This window comes from Schistocerca piceifrons, chromosome 6 (assembly GCF_021461385.2).
Source record: "Schistocerca piceifrons isolate TAMUIC-IGC-003096 chromosome 6, iqSchPice1.1, whole genome shotgun sequence".
In the NCBI taxonomy this organism is placed as follows: Eukaryota; Metazoa; Arthropoda; class Insecta; order Orthoptera; family Acrididae; genus Schistocerca; species Schistocerca piceifrons.
In genome coordinates this window covers 401326346-401339254 of record NC_060143.1, presented here as the reverse complement: position 1 = coordinate 401339254, position 12909 = coordinate 401326346, and the positions used below count along the sequence as shown (strand labels likewise).

General features: G+C 38.3%; 1 protein-coding gene across 5 annotated transcripts in view; it reads right to left on the bottom strand.

The window, feature by feature from the left end:
• LOC124802999 overlaps positions 1-12909 on the bottom strand; it is a 196410-nt gene that overhangs the window by 120709 nt on the left and 62792 nt on the right. For all 5 annotated transcript variants that reach the window (XM_047264102.1, XM_047264103.1, XM_047264104.1 and 2 more), the window contains one exon: positions 351-386. In XM_047264102.1, the coding sequence (XP_047120058.1) occupies positions 351-386 (36 nt within the window). The remainder of the gene's footprint in view (positions 1-350; positions 387-12909) is intronic.

The window sequence follows — 12909 nt, the reverse complement described above, 5'->3', positions numbered from 1 at the left end:
ATAAATGGAAAGTAATCTCTGCCATGCACTTCAAAATGATTCACGGAGCATGCACATAGACATTGATGCAGATGTTGATGCAGATGTAGACACAGATACAGATGTGTATGAAGCTATTAAAAACGGCTGTGTTGCTGAACGTTTTTGTAAATTAAATAATAGTGGCCTGGTATGAACTTTCATCCAGCTTGAAGCCAGTTGACTATTTATATAATAAAATAGGCTGTCTGTGCTACAGTGCCCTTCAACTACAAGGAAGTTGAAAGTTATTCTAGTGTTTAATGAGCATATACTTTTATTCTCACTGTAAACATTTAATAAATATTTTCTTTGTCAGTAAAAGGACTCACCAAAACTATCAATGCCACTTGGTATGCGATAAAAATCTGAAACAAAGAAATAATGACAATAAGTACGACACATTCTTGGTCAATATAGAAATAAATTTCATTTATTATGTCCATGCCAAGATGTAAGACATGTTGTCATATTTACAGTAGCTGCCTAACACAAAGATAGAGTTTTAAATCTGTAACAAAGATCTGTGGTGGTAGGCAAATTATATACAGGGTAGTCCATTGATCATGACTGGGGCAAATATTTTACGAAATAAGTGTCAAAAGAAAAAACCACAAAGAACAAAACTTGTCTAGCTCGAAGGGGGAAACCAGATGGCGCTATGGGTGGCCCGCTAGATGGCGATGCCATAGGTCAAACGGATATCAACTGCGTTTTTTAAATAGGAACCCCCATTTTTTGTAACATATTCATGCAGTATGTAAAGAAATATGAATGTTTTAGTTGGACAACTGTTTTGCTTTGTGATAGATGGCGCTATAATGGTCACAAACATAAGGCTCACGATTTTAGACGAACAGTTGGTAACAGGTATGTTTTTTAAATTAAAATACAGAACGTAGGTACGTTTGAACATTTTATTTCAGTTGTTAAAATGTGATACATGTACCTTTGTGAACTTATTTCTGAGAACTCATTCTGTTACAGTGTTATTACCTGTAAATACGACATTGATGCAATAAATGCTCAAAATGATGTCCGTCAACCTCAATGCATTTGGCAACACGTGTAACGACATTCCTCTGAACTGCGAGTAGTTCGCCTTCCGTAATGTTCCCACATGCAATGACAATGCGCTGACGCATGTTGTCAGGCGTTGTCGGTGGATCATGATAGCAAATATCCTTCAACTTTCCCCACAGTAAGAAATCCGGGGACATCAGATCCGGGGTATGTGCGGGCCATGGTATGGTGGTTCGACAACCAATACACCAGTCATGAAATATGCTATCCAATACCGCTTCAACTGCATGCAAGCTATCTGCTGGACATCCATCATGTTGGAAGTACATTGCCATTCTGTCATGCAGTGAAACATCTTGTAGTAACATCAGTAGAACATTACATAGGAAATCAGCATACATTGCACCATTTAGATTGCCATCAATACAATGGGGGCCAATTATCCTTCCTCCCATAATGCCGCACCATACATTAACCCGCCAAGGTCGCTGATGTTCCACTTGTTGCAGCCATTGTGGATTTTTCGTTGCCCTATAGTGCATATTATGCCGGTTTGCGTTACTGCTGTTGGTGAATGATGCTTCGTTGCTAAATGGAATGCATGCAAAAAACCTGTCATCGTCCCATAATTTCTCTTGTGCCCAGTGGCAGAACTGTACACAATGTTCAAAGTCATCGGCATGCAATTCCTGGTGCATAGAAATATGGTACGGGTGTAATCAATGTTGATGTAGCATTCTCAACACCGACATTTTTGAGATTCCCCATACCATTCTCATGTAATTTGTCTGCTACTGATGTGCGGATTAGCCGCAACAGCAGCTAAAACACCTACTTGGGCATCATCATTTGTTGCAGGTCATGGTTGACATTTCACATGTGGCTGAACACTTCCTGTTTCCTTAAATAACGTAACTATACAGCGAACGGTCCGGACACTTGGATGATGTTGTCCAGGATACCGAGCAGCATATATAGCACACACCCGTTGGGCATTTTGATCACAATAGCCACACATCAACACAATATCAACCTTTTCCACAATTGGTAAATGGTCCATTTTAACATGGGAAATGTATCACGAAGTAAATACCATCTGCACTGGCGGAATGTTAAATGATACCACATACTTACACGTTTGTGACTATTACAGTGCCATCTAGCACAAAGGGAAAAAAGTGGTCCAACTAAAACATTCATATTTCTTAACATACTACATGAATCATCATCATCATCTTGGACAGTTTCCAGCCACTGGCTGGGTCTGTCGGGAACACAAGCCTCTCCATCGTGTTCTGTCTTTCCACCATTCCCCCTCTTCCACCTTCGTCCAGTTCTCTCCTCTTCTCGTCACACATTCCTTCACTCCTTTCACCCATCTATCTCTTGGTCTTCCCCTGGGCCTCTTCCCCTCCAGTTGCAGATCAAACATCCTCTTTGGAATTCTTCCCTCATCCATTCTCTTCATGTGTCCATACCACTGCAGTCTTGATTTTTCTATCCTGTCCTGTACTGGTTCCTCCTTTAGTCTTTCCCTCACATACACATTTCGCAATCTGTCTCGTCTTGTTACACTCAACCTGCTCCTCTGGAACTTCATTTCACTAGCTTGTATTCTACTTTTGTCACTTTTGTGCATTACCCATGTCTCACTTCCGTATGCCAATATGGGGACAAAGTAGGTTCGGTATATAATTCCCTTGGATTTCTGTGGCACCTCCTTGCTCCAAATAAGCCCCCTAATGCATTTGAAGAACTGCCCTGCTTTTCTGCACCTTTCATTTATTTCCATTGCGTTTCCCCCCTTACTTTCAATCATGCTTCCCAGGTACTTGAAGTTCTCTACCACTTGTAGTTTTTCCCCTCCACAAGTTATATCCACATTTGGCCTATTCTTCTTCCTTGTTGTGACAATTATTTCACTTTTCTTTGCAGAGAAATGCATTCCATATTGTGGCAGCACTACATGAATATGTAATGAAAAATTGGGGTTCCTATTTAAAAAAAACGCAGTTGATATCAGTTTGACCAATGGCAGTGCCATCTAGTGGGCCAACCATAGCGCCATCTGGTTTCCCCCTTCAAGCTAGATGAGTTTCGTTCTTTGTAGTTTTTTCATTTGATGCTTATTTCATGAGATATTTGGCCCGGTCACTATCAATGGACCACCATGTACCAGTATATACTTGAGAAGAACCAGTAGTGGTACAGCAAAAATTTACCACAAAAATATAAGAAACCTTGGCTTCTGAGAATTGGTTTTATGCTTTAACAAAAAGAAGGACAAGGCTCTAGGAATTGGAAACATTTTGTTATTCATTAAGAGTTCTATACGAAATTGCAGTGCCTGTGTTATTCCAGGTAATGGTGCAATGTTTCTTTGGACATGCATGTATGTCCGAAAGATTCAGAATAACATTGTTCCAATAAATTATGAGCGCATCACTGTAAATGCACTGTAAATGTTCAGCTCTTTCCTTAGAGCTAAAATGTAACACCAAATGCAAACTGAGGAAAATGTGTAAGTGCAAGAGAATACTCCCTGCAAACTACATTTTTATATTATGATATACTAAGACAAGATTCTTGGTAACTAGTAACATATCATTGTGGAAAATGTTCATAATATTTCTAGCCAAAAATTAAAAAGTGAATGTGTATAAGAATCCACCATTAAAATTAAAATGTTTCATTAGTTATTACAATAAAAGAGCTGAAAGAAAAAAAAAGTAGATTAAATGTTGTAACGTGTCAAACCTTAGGTTAGATTAAGTTCTAATTCCAAGGGCCAAAAAATGAGATGATTCTCATGGGTGTGGAACATGTCAGAAAGTATAGCAAAAAAATGTGAATTTGAATATAATACTCACTTCCCTGATTGTTCATCAGAAGATAGTCAAAATATGTGAACACATTATAGTAAATTGGCACTGTAAATATTTACAGAATTAATACACTGTCAGAATGAAACATAGTTATGCCCTTTTAATAAACCTATCATACACAAAATACTTAACCTTGATTGTTGTGACCAAGTGCTATCAAAACTTAAATATAACAGACATTTTTACTTAAGCTGGTCTAACAGTCCCTGTTAAGATATTCATCTATAGAGTATCTATAAAGGCTTCCAAACTCTGTTTAAACTGTACTTTATCTGAAACCAATTTTTTAACAGTTTCTGGGAATTTATTGAAAATGTGTGTTCCTGAATATTGCACCCCATTCTGGACACAAGTAAGTGCTTTTAGGTCTTTATGTAGATTGTTCTTATTCCTAGTATTGATACCATGTATTGAGCTGTAGGTAGGAAATAGAGACATATTATTTGCAACAAATTTCATTAAGGAATAAATACACTAACGAGCAGTGGTTAGAACACACAGTTCCTTGAAGAGGTTTCTATATGATGTTCTTGAACTTACACCATAAGTGAATCTTATTACACACTGTTGCACTCTAGAAACTCTTCTCAGTTTACCCTAGCTTATGATCCCATGTATCTGCTACATCTGACATCATTCACATTGCAAATACAGACTTGCTTAAGCATTTCAGCAATTCTATTGTATGCCCTTCCCAACAGAATTTATTATTGACCTGTAATTCCAGAAATTTAACACTGTCAACCTCTTCTGCCCACTTGTTTTCAAATGTTATACACATGCTGGAAGGAAATCTCTTACATGTTCTGAACTGCATATAGTGGCTCTTTTCATAGTTTAATGACAGGGAATTAACTTTAAACCATTTATTAATGTCAATGAAAATTTGATTAGCAGCCATTTCTAAATCTGTACTTGACTTGCTATTTATTACATTGCTTACTTCATTTGCAAACAAAACAAACTTAGCATCTGTGACATAACAGATGATAGGTCATTAATGTATGAGGGCTATTCAGAAAGTAGGGAACATTCTGGCATTAAAATAAAACTAAGCACAAGAAATACATTTTATTATATACACCTGAAAGAGCGACTGACGTATTACTTTTCCACATAGTCACCAAACACATTGAGGCATTTATCATAACGGTGGACAAGGTTTGAAATACCTCCATCGTAAAATTCTGTTGCCTGACACTTCAGCCAGTGAATCACGCCCACCTGGAGTTCTGCGTCATCATCAGAGCACTGTGTTGCAACCAGTTCTTCATCTTGGGAAACAAGTGGAAGTCGTTTGGTGCAAGATCATGGCTGTAGGGCAAATGAGGGAAAATTTCCCATTTGAATGAATTAAGAAGTTCTTTAGTACAGTTTGCCATGTGAGGTAGGGCACTGTGATGCAAAACAAAATTTTGGACATCAGCTTTCCTTGGCATTTTTTTTTTAACTGCTCTTCTATGGCTGTGCAAAGTTCGACAGTGTTGTTGTTGTTGTGGTCTTCAGTCCTGAGACTGGTTTGATGCAGCTCTCCATGCTACTCTATCCTGTGCAAGCTTCTTCATCTCCCAGTACCTACTGAAACCTACATCCTTCTCAATCTGCTTGGTGTATTCATCTCTTGGTCTCCCTCTACGATTTTTACCCTCCACACTGCCCTCCAATACTAAATTGGTGATCCCTTCGACTACATTCCATTATCCTCGTTTTGCTTTTGTTGATGTTCATCTTATGTCCTCCCTTCAAGACACTATCCATTCCATTCAACTGCTCTTCCAAGTCCTTTGCTGTCTCTGACAGAATTATTATGTCATCGATGAACCTCAAAGCTTTTATTTCTTCTCCATGGATTTTAATACCTACCCTGAATTTTTCTTTTGTTTCCTTCACTGCTTGCTCAATATACAGATTGAATAACATTGGGGACAGGCTACAACCCTGTCTCACTCCCTTCCCAACCACTGCTTCCCTTTCATGCCCCTCAACTCTTATAACTGCCATTGTTTCTATACAAATTGTAAATAGCCTTTCGCTCCCTATATTGTACCCCTGCCACCTTCAGAATTTGAAAGAGAGTATTCCAGTTAACATTGTCAAAAGCTTTCTCTAAGTCTACAAATGCTAGAAACGTAGGTTTGCCTTTCCTTAATCTAGCTTCTAAAATAAGCCGTAGGGTCAGTATTGCCTCACATGTTCCAATATTTAGTTTGACAGTACCGAGCACAATTTATGGTTGCTCCATGTTCAAGAAAATCAATAAGAAGCACACCTTGCCTATCCCAAAACACTGTCACCATCAACTTCCTTGCTGACAAGGTTTGCAAACATTTTCTTGGTTTTTGGGGGGACCTTTTGTGCCCCCAGTCCATGGACTGTAATTTTGTCTCGCATTCGACATGTTTCACTCAACTCTCATCACCAGTTATGATTTGATCCAGTAATGAATCACCATGTTTGTGGTAGGCCTTCAGAAATGTCAACGTCCCCCCTCCCCCCCTTTCACTGTTCTCTACAGTGCTCTGTAAGCATGTTGGCACCCATTGTGCACAAAATTTGTGGTAGCCTAGCTCTTGAATGACAATTTTAAACAACAAAGTCCGTGAAACTCTGTAATTGTGAAGTAACCATTTTTACAAATCGTTTCATCAACGTAGGCAGCAAGATCGTTAGTCACAATGCTCAGGTGTCCACTCTTCTCTTCATCATGAACGTTGTTTCCACCATTTTTAAACTGAATGCACCATTTCCAGATGGAACATTCACTCATTACATTGTTTCTGTACACTTCGCACAGTTCACGATAAATTTCTATGAGTTTTAGGTTTTTTGCCAACAAAAACCATATCACAGACCGCACCTCACAACTGGTGGGATTTTCGATTGTAGCACACATTTCAAATTCGAATATAAAAAAAAAAAAAACAGACACGCAGAGACATTCCCGCTCTCATGGATATATGCTGACTGAGCTGCCAGGCATGCACATACCAAAATATACATGATTGGCGAGTGGCTAGTGGCGCCCGACAGGAACATTCCCTACTTTCAGAATAGCCCTCGTACACAAGAAAAAACAAACTGACCCAAGATGCAACCTTGAGGAACACCATATGTAATTAATTCCCAGTCAGATGAAAACTGATTGCTTACTCCACAGGTATTTTGTAATGACACCCTTTGTTTCCTATTAGTTAGGTAAGACACAAACCATTTTTCAGCACTACTAGCGACGGCATAATATTCTAATTTACTTAAGGGAATGCTATGATTCACACAGTCAATGGCTTTGACAGTTCACAGAAAATGTCACTAGCCTCTAATTTGTTATGAATTAATGAATTAATTATGCATAAATAGCCTTCTCTATATCAGAACCCTTAAGGAACCCAAACTATGACTTGAGCAATATACTATTTGTGGTCAGATGCTTAAGGAGATGCCTAAACACAACCCTTTCCAACATTTTTGAAAAATTCAGTAAAAGTGAAATTGGTTCATAGTTTGACAGTTCCTCTTTATCTCCCTTCTTGCAAAGATTCTTAACTTCAGCATATTTTAGCCACTCTGGAAATGTTCCACTGATACGAGATTGATTACACAAATAACTTAAGGACAAGCTTAACTCACTTGAGTACTCTCTGATTAACTTGATATTAAGGATTTTACGAGGGATGCTATTTCTTTGGGAGAAGTGAGTGTCACTTCCACTTCACTGAAATTATCTGTAGAAACTGGTCTCAGATATTCCATGGCACTGCTTACTGAAGCTGATAACTGCAAGCTCTCAGTAACAGAAAGAAAGTAGTTGTTTAAGAGGTTTGCAACACTTCCTGGCAGATTAAAACTGTGTGCCAAACCAAGACTCAAACTCAGGACCTTTGCCTTTTATCAACTGAGCTACCCAAACATTACTCATGACCCATTCTCACAGCTTTACTTCCACCAGTACCGTGTCTCCTACCTTCCAAACTTCACAGAAACACTCCTGTGAAACTTTCAGAGCTAGCACTGCTGGAAGAAAGGATAAACTTGAGACATGGCTTTGCCACAAGATGGTGTAATTATCTTTTTCTCATAATAAAGTTGCTTCAATTTCTGGGTTGTTATTGAAGTTGTTGTGGCCTTCAGTCCAGAGACTGGTTTGGTCCAGCTCTCCATGTTACACTATCCTGTGCAAGCCTCTTCATCTCCCAGTACCTACTGCAACCTACATCCTTCTGAATCTGCTTAGTGTATTCATCTTTTGGTCACCCTCTACGACTTTTATCCTCCACGCTGCCCTCCAATACTAAATTGGTGATCCCCTGATGCCTCAGAACATGTGCTACCAACCGATCCCTTCTTCTTTCAAGTTGTGCCACAAATTTCTCTTCTCCCCAATTCTATTCAATACTTCCTCATTAGTTATGTGATGTACCCATCTAATCTTCAGCATTCTTCTGTAACACCACTTTTTGAAAACTTCTATTCTCTTCTTGTCCAAACTATTTATCATCCATGTTTCACTTCCATACATGGCTACACTCCACACAAATACTTTCAGAAACGACTTCCTGACACTTAAATCTATATTTGATGTTAACAACTTTCTCTTCTTCAGAAACGCTTTCCTTGCCATTGCCAGTCTACATTTTATATCCTCTCTACTTTGACCATCATCAGTTATTTTACTCCCCCAAATAGCAAAACTCATCTACTACTTCCAGTGTCTCATTTCCTAATCTAATTCCCTCAGCATCATCGGACCTAATTCAACCGAGCGAGGTGGCGCAGTGGTTAGCACACTGATTTAGGTTTTCCATGATTTCCCTAAATCATTTCAGGCAAATGCCGGGATGGTTCCTTTGAAAGAGCACGGCCGATTTCCTTCCCCATCCTTCCCTAACCCAAGCTTGCACTCCATCTCTTAATGACCTCGTTGTCGACGGGACATTAAACACCACTAACCTAACCTAACCCAATTCGATTACATTCCATTATCCTCATTTTGCTTTTGTTGATGTTCATCTTATATCTTCCTTTCAAGACACTTTCCGTTCTGTTCAACTGATCTTCCAGGTCCTTTGCTGTCTCTGACAAAATTAGAATGTCACTGGCGAACCTCGAAGTTTTTTTTTTCTTCTCCATGGATTTTAATACCTACTCTGAATTTTTCTTTTGTTTCCTTTACTGCTTGCTCAATATACAGATTGAATAACATCAGGGATAGGCTGCAACCCTGTGTCACTCCCTTCCCAACCACTGTTTCCCTTTCATGCCCCTCGACTCTTATAACTGCCAACTGGTTTCTGTACAAATTGCAAATAGCCTTTCGTCCCCTGTATTTTACCCCTGTCAACTTCAGAATTTGAAAGACAGTATTCCAGTTAACATTGTCAAAAGCTTTCTCTAAGTCTACAAATGCTAGAAACATAGGTTCACCTATCCTTAATCTATCTTCTAAGATAAGTCATAGGGTCAGTATTGCCTCACTTGTTCCAATATTTCTACAAACTGATCTTCCCCAAGGTCGGCTTCTATCAGTTTTTCCATTTGTCTGTAAAGAATTCGCGTTAGTATTTTGCAGCAGTGACTTATTAAACTGATAGTTAAGTAATTTTCACATCTGTCAACAACTACTTTCTTTGGGATTGTAATCATTATATTCTTCTTGAAGTCTGAGGGTATTTTGCCTGTCTCATATATCTTGTTCACCAGATGGTAGAGTTTTGTCAGGTCTGGCTCGCCCAAGGCTGTCACTAGTTCTAATGGAATGTCTGCCGAATCACTGAAGGGGCACATATTGAACATTTGTGAATGCCTAAAAAAACTTTTTGAGTTTTTGTATGTGTGTGCAAAGCATTGTGAAAATATCTCAAATAATAAAGTTATTGTAGAGCTGTGAAATCGCTTCAATCATTTGTAATAACCCTGTATTCCTGGGGCACTGTTTCTAGTTAGGTCTTTCAGTGCTCTGTCAAACTCTTCACGCAATATCATATCTCCCATTTCATCTTCATCTACATCCTCTTCCATTTCCATAATATTATCCTCAAGTACATCGCCCTTTTATACACCCTCTACATACTCATTTCACCTAGCTGCTTTCCCTTCTTTGCTTAGAACTGGGTTTCCATCTGAGCTCTTGGTATTCATACAAATGGTTCTCCTTTCTCCAATGATCTCTTTAATTTTCCTGTAGGCAGTATCTGTCTTACCCCTAGTGAGATAAGCCTCTACATCCTTACATTTGTCCTCTAGCCATTCCTGCTTAGCCATTTTGCACTTCTTGTTGATCTCATTTTTGAGACATTTGTATTCCTTTTTGCCTATTTCTTTTATTTTCTCCTTTCATGAATTAAATTCAATATTTCTTCTACTATCCAAGGAGATTTCTGGGTTACCGGCTTCATTATTTTGCAGTATTTTTTTGTAATGGGCTATAACGCTAACATCAGAGCTGATCATAGATAGTGGATACAATTCGCTTTTTGCCCCACATGATATCTTTATTCCTTATTTAATCCATGCTTTACTTTTAGACTACTGTTTGATTTGAGTTGCACTTAGGGGAAAGCAATTTTCGAATGAGGAAGTAACTTTATCAATGAATGCTTCATATTTACTGCATCAGAAGTATTGTAAACACCTACCAACTTCATGTTGTAATACCACAACCCCTTGAGACCCAGCATCCTGTTCCAATCTCATCTCCACTCTCTCGAAGAGGGCATGTATATAATATTAGTAATTTACACTAATTTAAACTATTGTTTTGACACTGTTTACATTGGGCCACACCAGTATATAGAATTAAGAAAACATGTTGAATTAAAAACAATTGTACCATGATAATTTACACACAATACAATTTGAGGAATATTGTAGAAATGATTTTTCTATTGTAATTATGGAGTAATTAATAATTACTGTTCCGATATTTCCAAGTTATAGAGAGACAGCTACTTTTAAGTTTTGGAAACCAGAAATTATTTGAATCCCTAATAAAAATATAGGAAAAGAGGAGAAAATGCTATGCACAACACGGGCAGTCACACCTCATGTGCTGCATTGTTGCACCGCTCACCATGTGCTGGGTACTGAATGCTTTTCGTGCACTCACCATGCACAATGCTTCCAACACACTCACTGTTTTTCAGCTTTCTATATCTAATCCCGAAGTTGTGGTGAACTCTTTCAACAGTTTCTTTAGGAGCATAGCTGAAAAATTGGTGAAAAATAATCCTAACACAAACTTCCAACCAGCAAACCAAAAATATCACACATGTGCTGAGTGTGCAACACTCATCTTGAAAGTAATATTAGGCTGAAAGCCACACACATGAACTTAGAAATCAGACTCAACAATGAATCTATATCTACACACAGTGTTGATTTTCATTACTCGGATCACTATTGTCGGGTATAAGACAATTGAGAAGAAGCAGATCCTGACAAGCACCAACATCAGCACCTTCAAAACTAAATTATCAGAGGAGAAATGGGACACTATTTACCAAACCTAAAGGTCAGAAAACAAATGGGAAAATTTTATAGGACACTACTGAAGCATTAAATTCTTTAAATATTTAAGTCTCCAACTATGCTAAGGTCAGTGGGGTCTGGGTGTCTAATTGCCCTGTTAAGTCTATCAAGATAGTATAACACATCTGTATTTGGTGGGTGGTACATACCAATAACTTTATGTTTAGCTAACCTGCCGAATAAGTGTTTATGTGGACCACAACACCAGCCATTTCAACTGTTCCTTCTTTGCAGTATTGTTCAAAAATGAGATTTTTTTAAATGGAAAATGTTCATTTACAAATATTGCCACCCCACCCCCATTTGCGTTGCCTGCAGTAACTATCTGCTAACACATAACCATCTAATTTGTAATACTCAATTTCATTGTCTTTTAGTACATGTTCTGTAATTACTAACAGGTGTGGTGAATTCTCATCCACAAATACTTGCAGCAAATTGAGTTTATTCCTAAGATACTGCACATTCAGATGTATTATCCTAAAGGGCACTGATATTTTACAACACTTTATGACATGGTATTCTGAATCAGTCAAATTATTACACTGTAATGACAATTTTCTCACTTCCAAGTTGGTTTCTTTGGCATGTGAAAAGGTTTCTTTCCAATCCAATGGGTTAAGTTCTGCTTGAAATTGAGACCAAAAAGCTTGTTGGTTATAATCTAAGATGATTGGGTCTGTGGTTATGGAGCTCCTTACAAAGTTATGTTATTTGGTTCACTAAGTTGAGCTTTCCATTTCTGTTTAAGAGAAGTCTGTGCCTGGTATGTTCTTTACGTTTCAGTTTGCTTATGTCTAGCAAGTGCACATGATTTAGTTTTTTGTGTAGTTTCTGCAGTTCTAAATTATAGTGCTCAATTTCTGTATTAGCACACGACCACTGCAGGAGATAATGTCACACTGGTATGTTTATTATGGTAACATTTGTGTTGTACAGTTTTGAAAATAGCTTCCCATAAACTGTGAATGCTGACTTGCTCTTGTTTTTTGACAGCATCCTTGGTTCAAATAACTTGACGCCATATGGGCATATTTTCAAGAATGTCCATACAGTACAGCATATGTTAGCTAAACTGCACTTTTTTTGCCTGAAGACCCCAAAACTTGGTTTCCCGTTGAAGACTCTGTGGCATCAGCTCACAAATCATTGATGATATGGCAGAACTGTTCATTAGTGTGCAACATCAGAGATCATGCATCTACCACAAGTGACATTATTCTGTCACCACCTGCCTTTTGCATGTTCAAAGTGGCTAATGCAGCATTGTTGCAAATATTATGCAAATCACCTGAGCAACAAGGTTGTCAGGGAGTTTAATCAGAACAGTTAAGTGGAAGGACACTGCACTACTGCAACATCCATTTTCTGGAAGTCAGGAAGAAAATAGGTTTTCAGAACTGTGATTCAAATTCTGGTCTGTTTCATAGTAAACCCTTTGAAAGGAAACATATGGTTG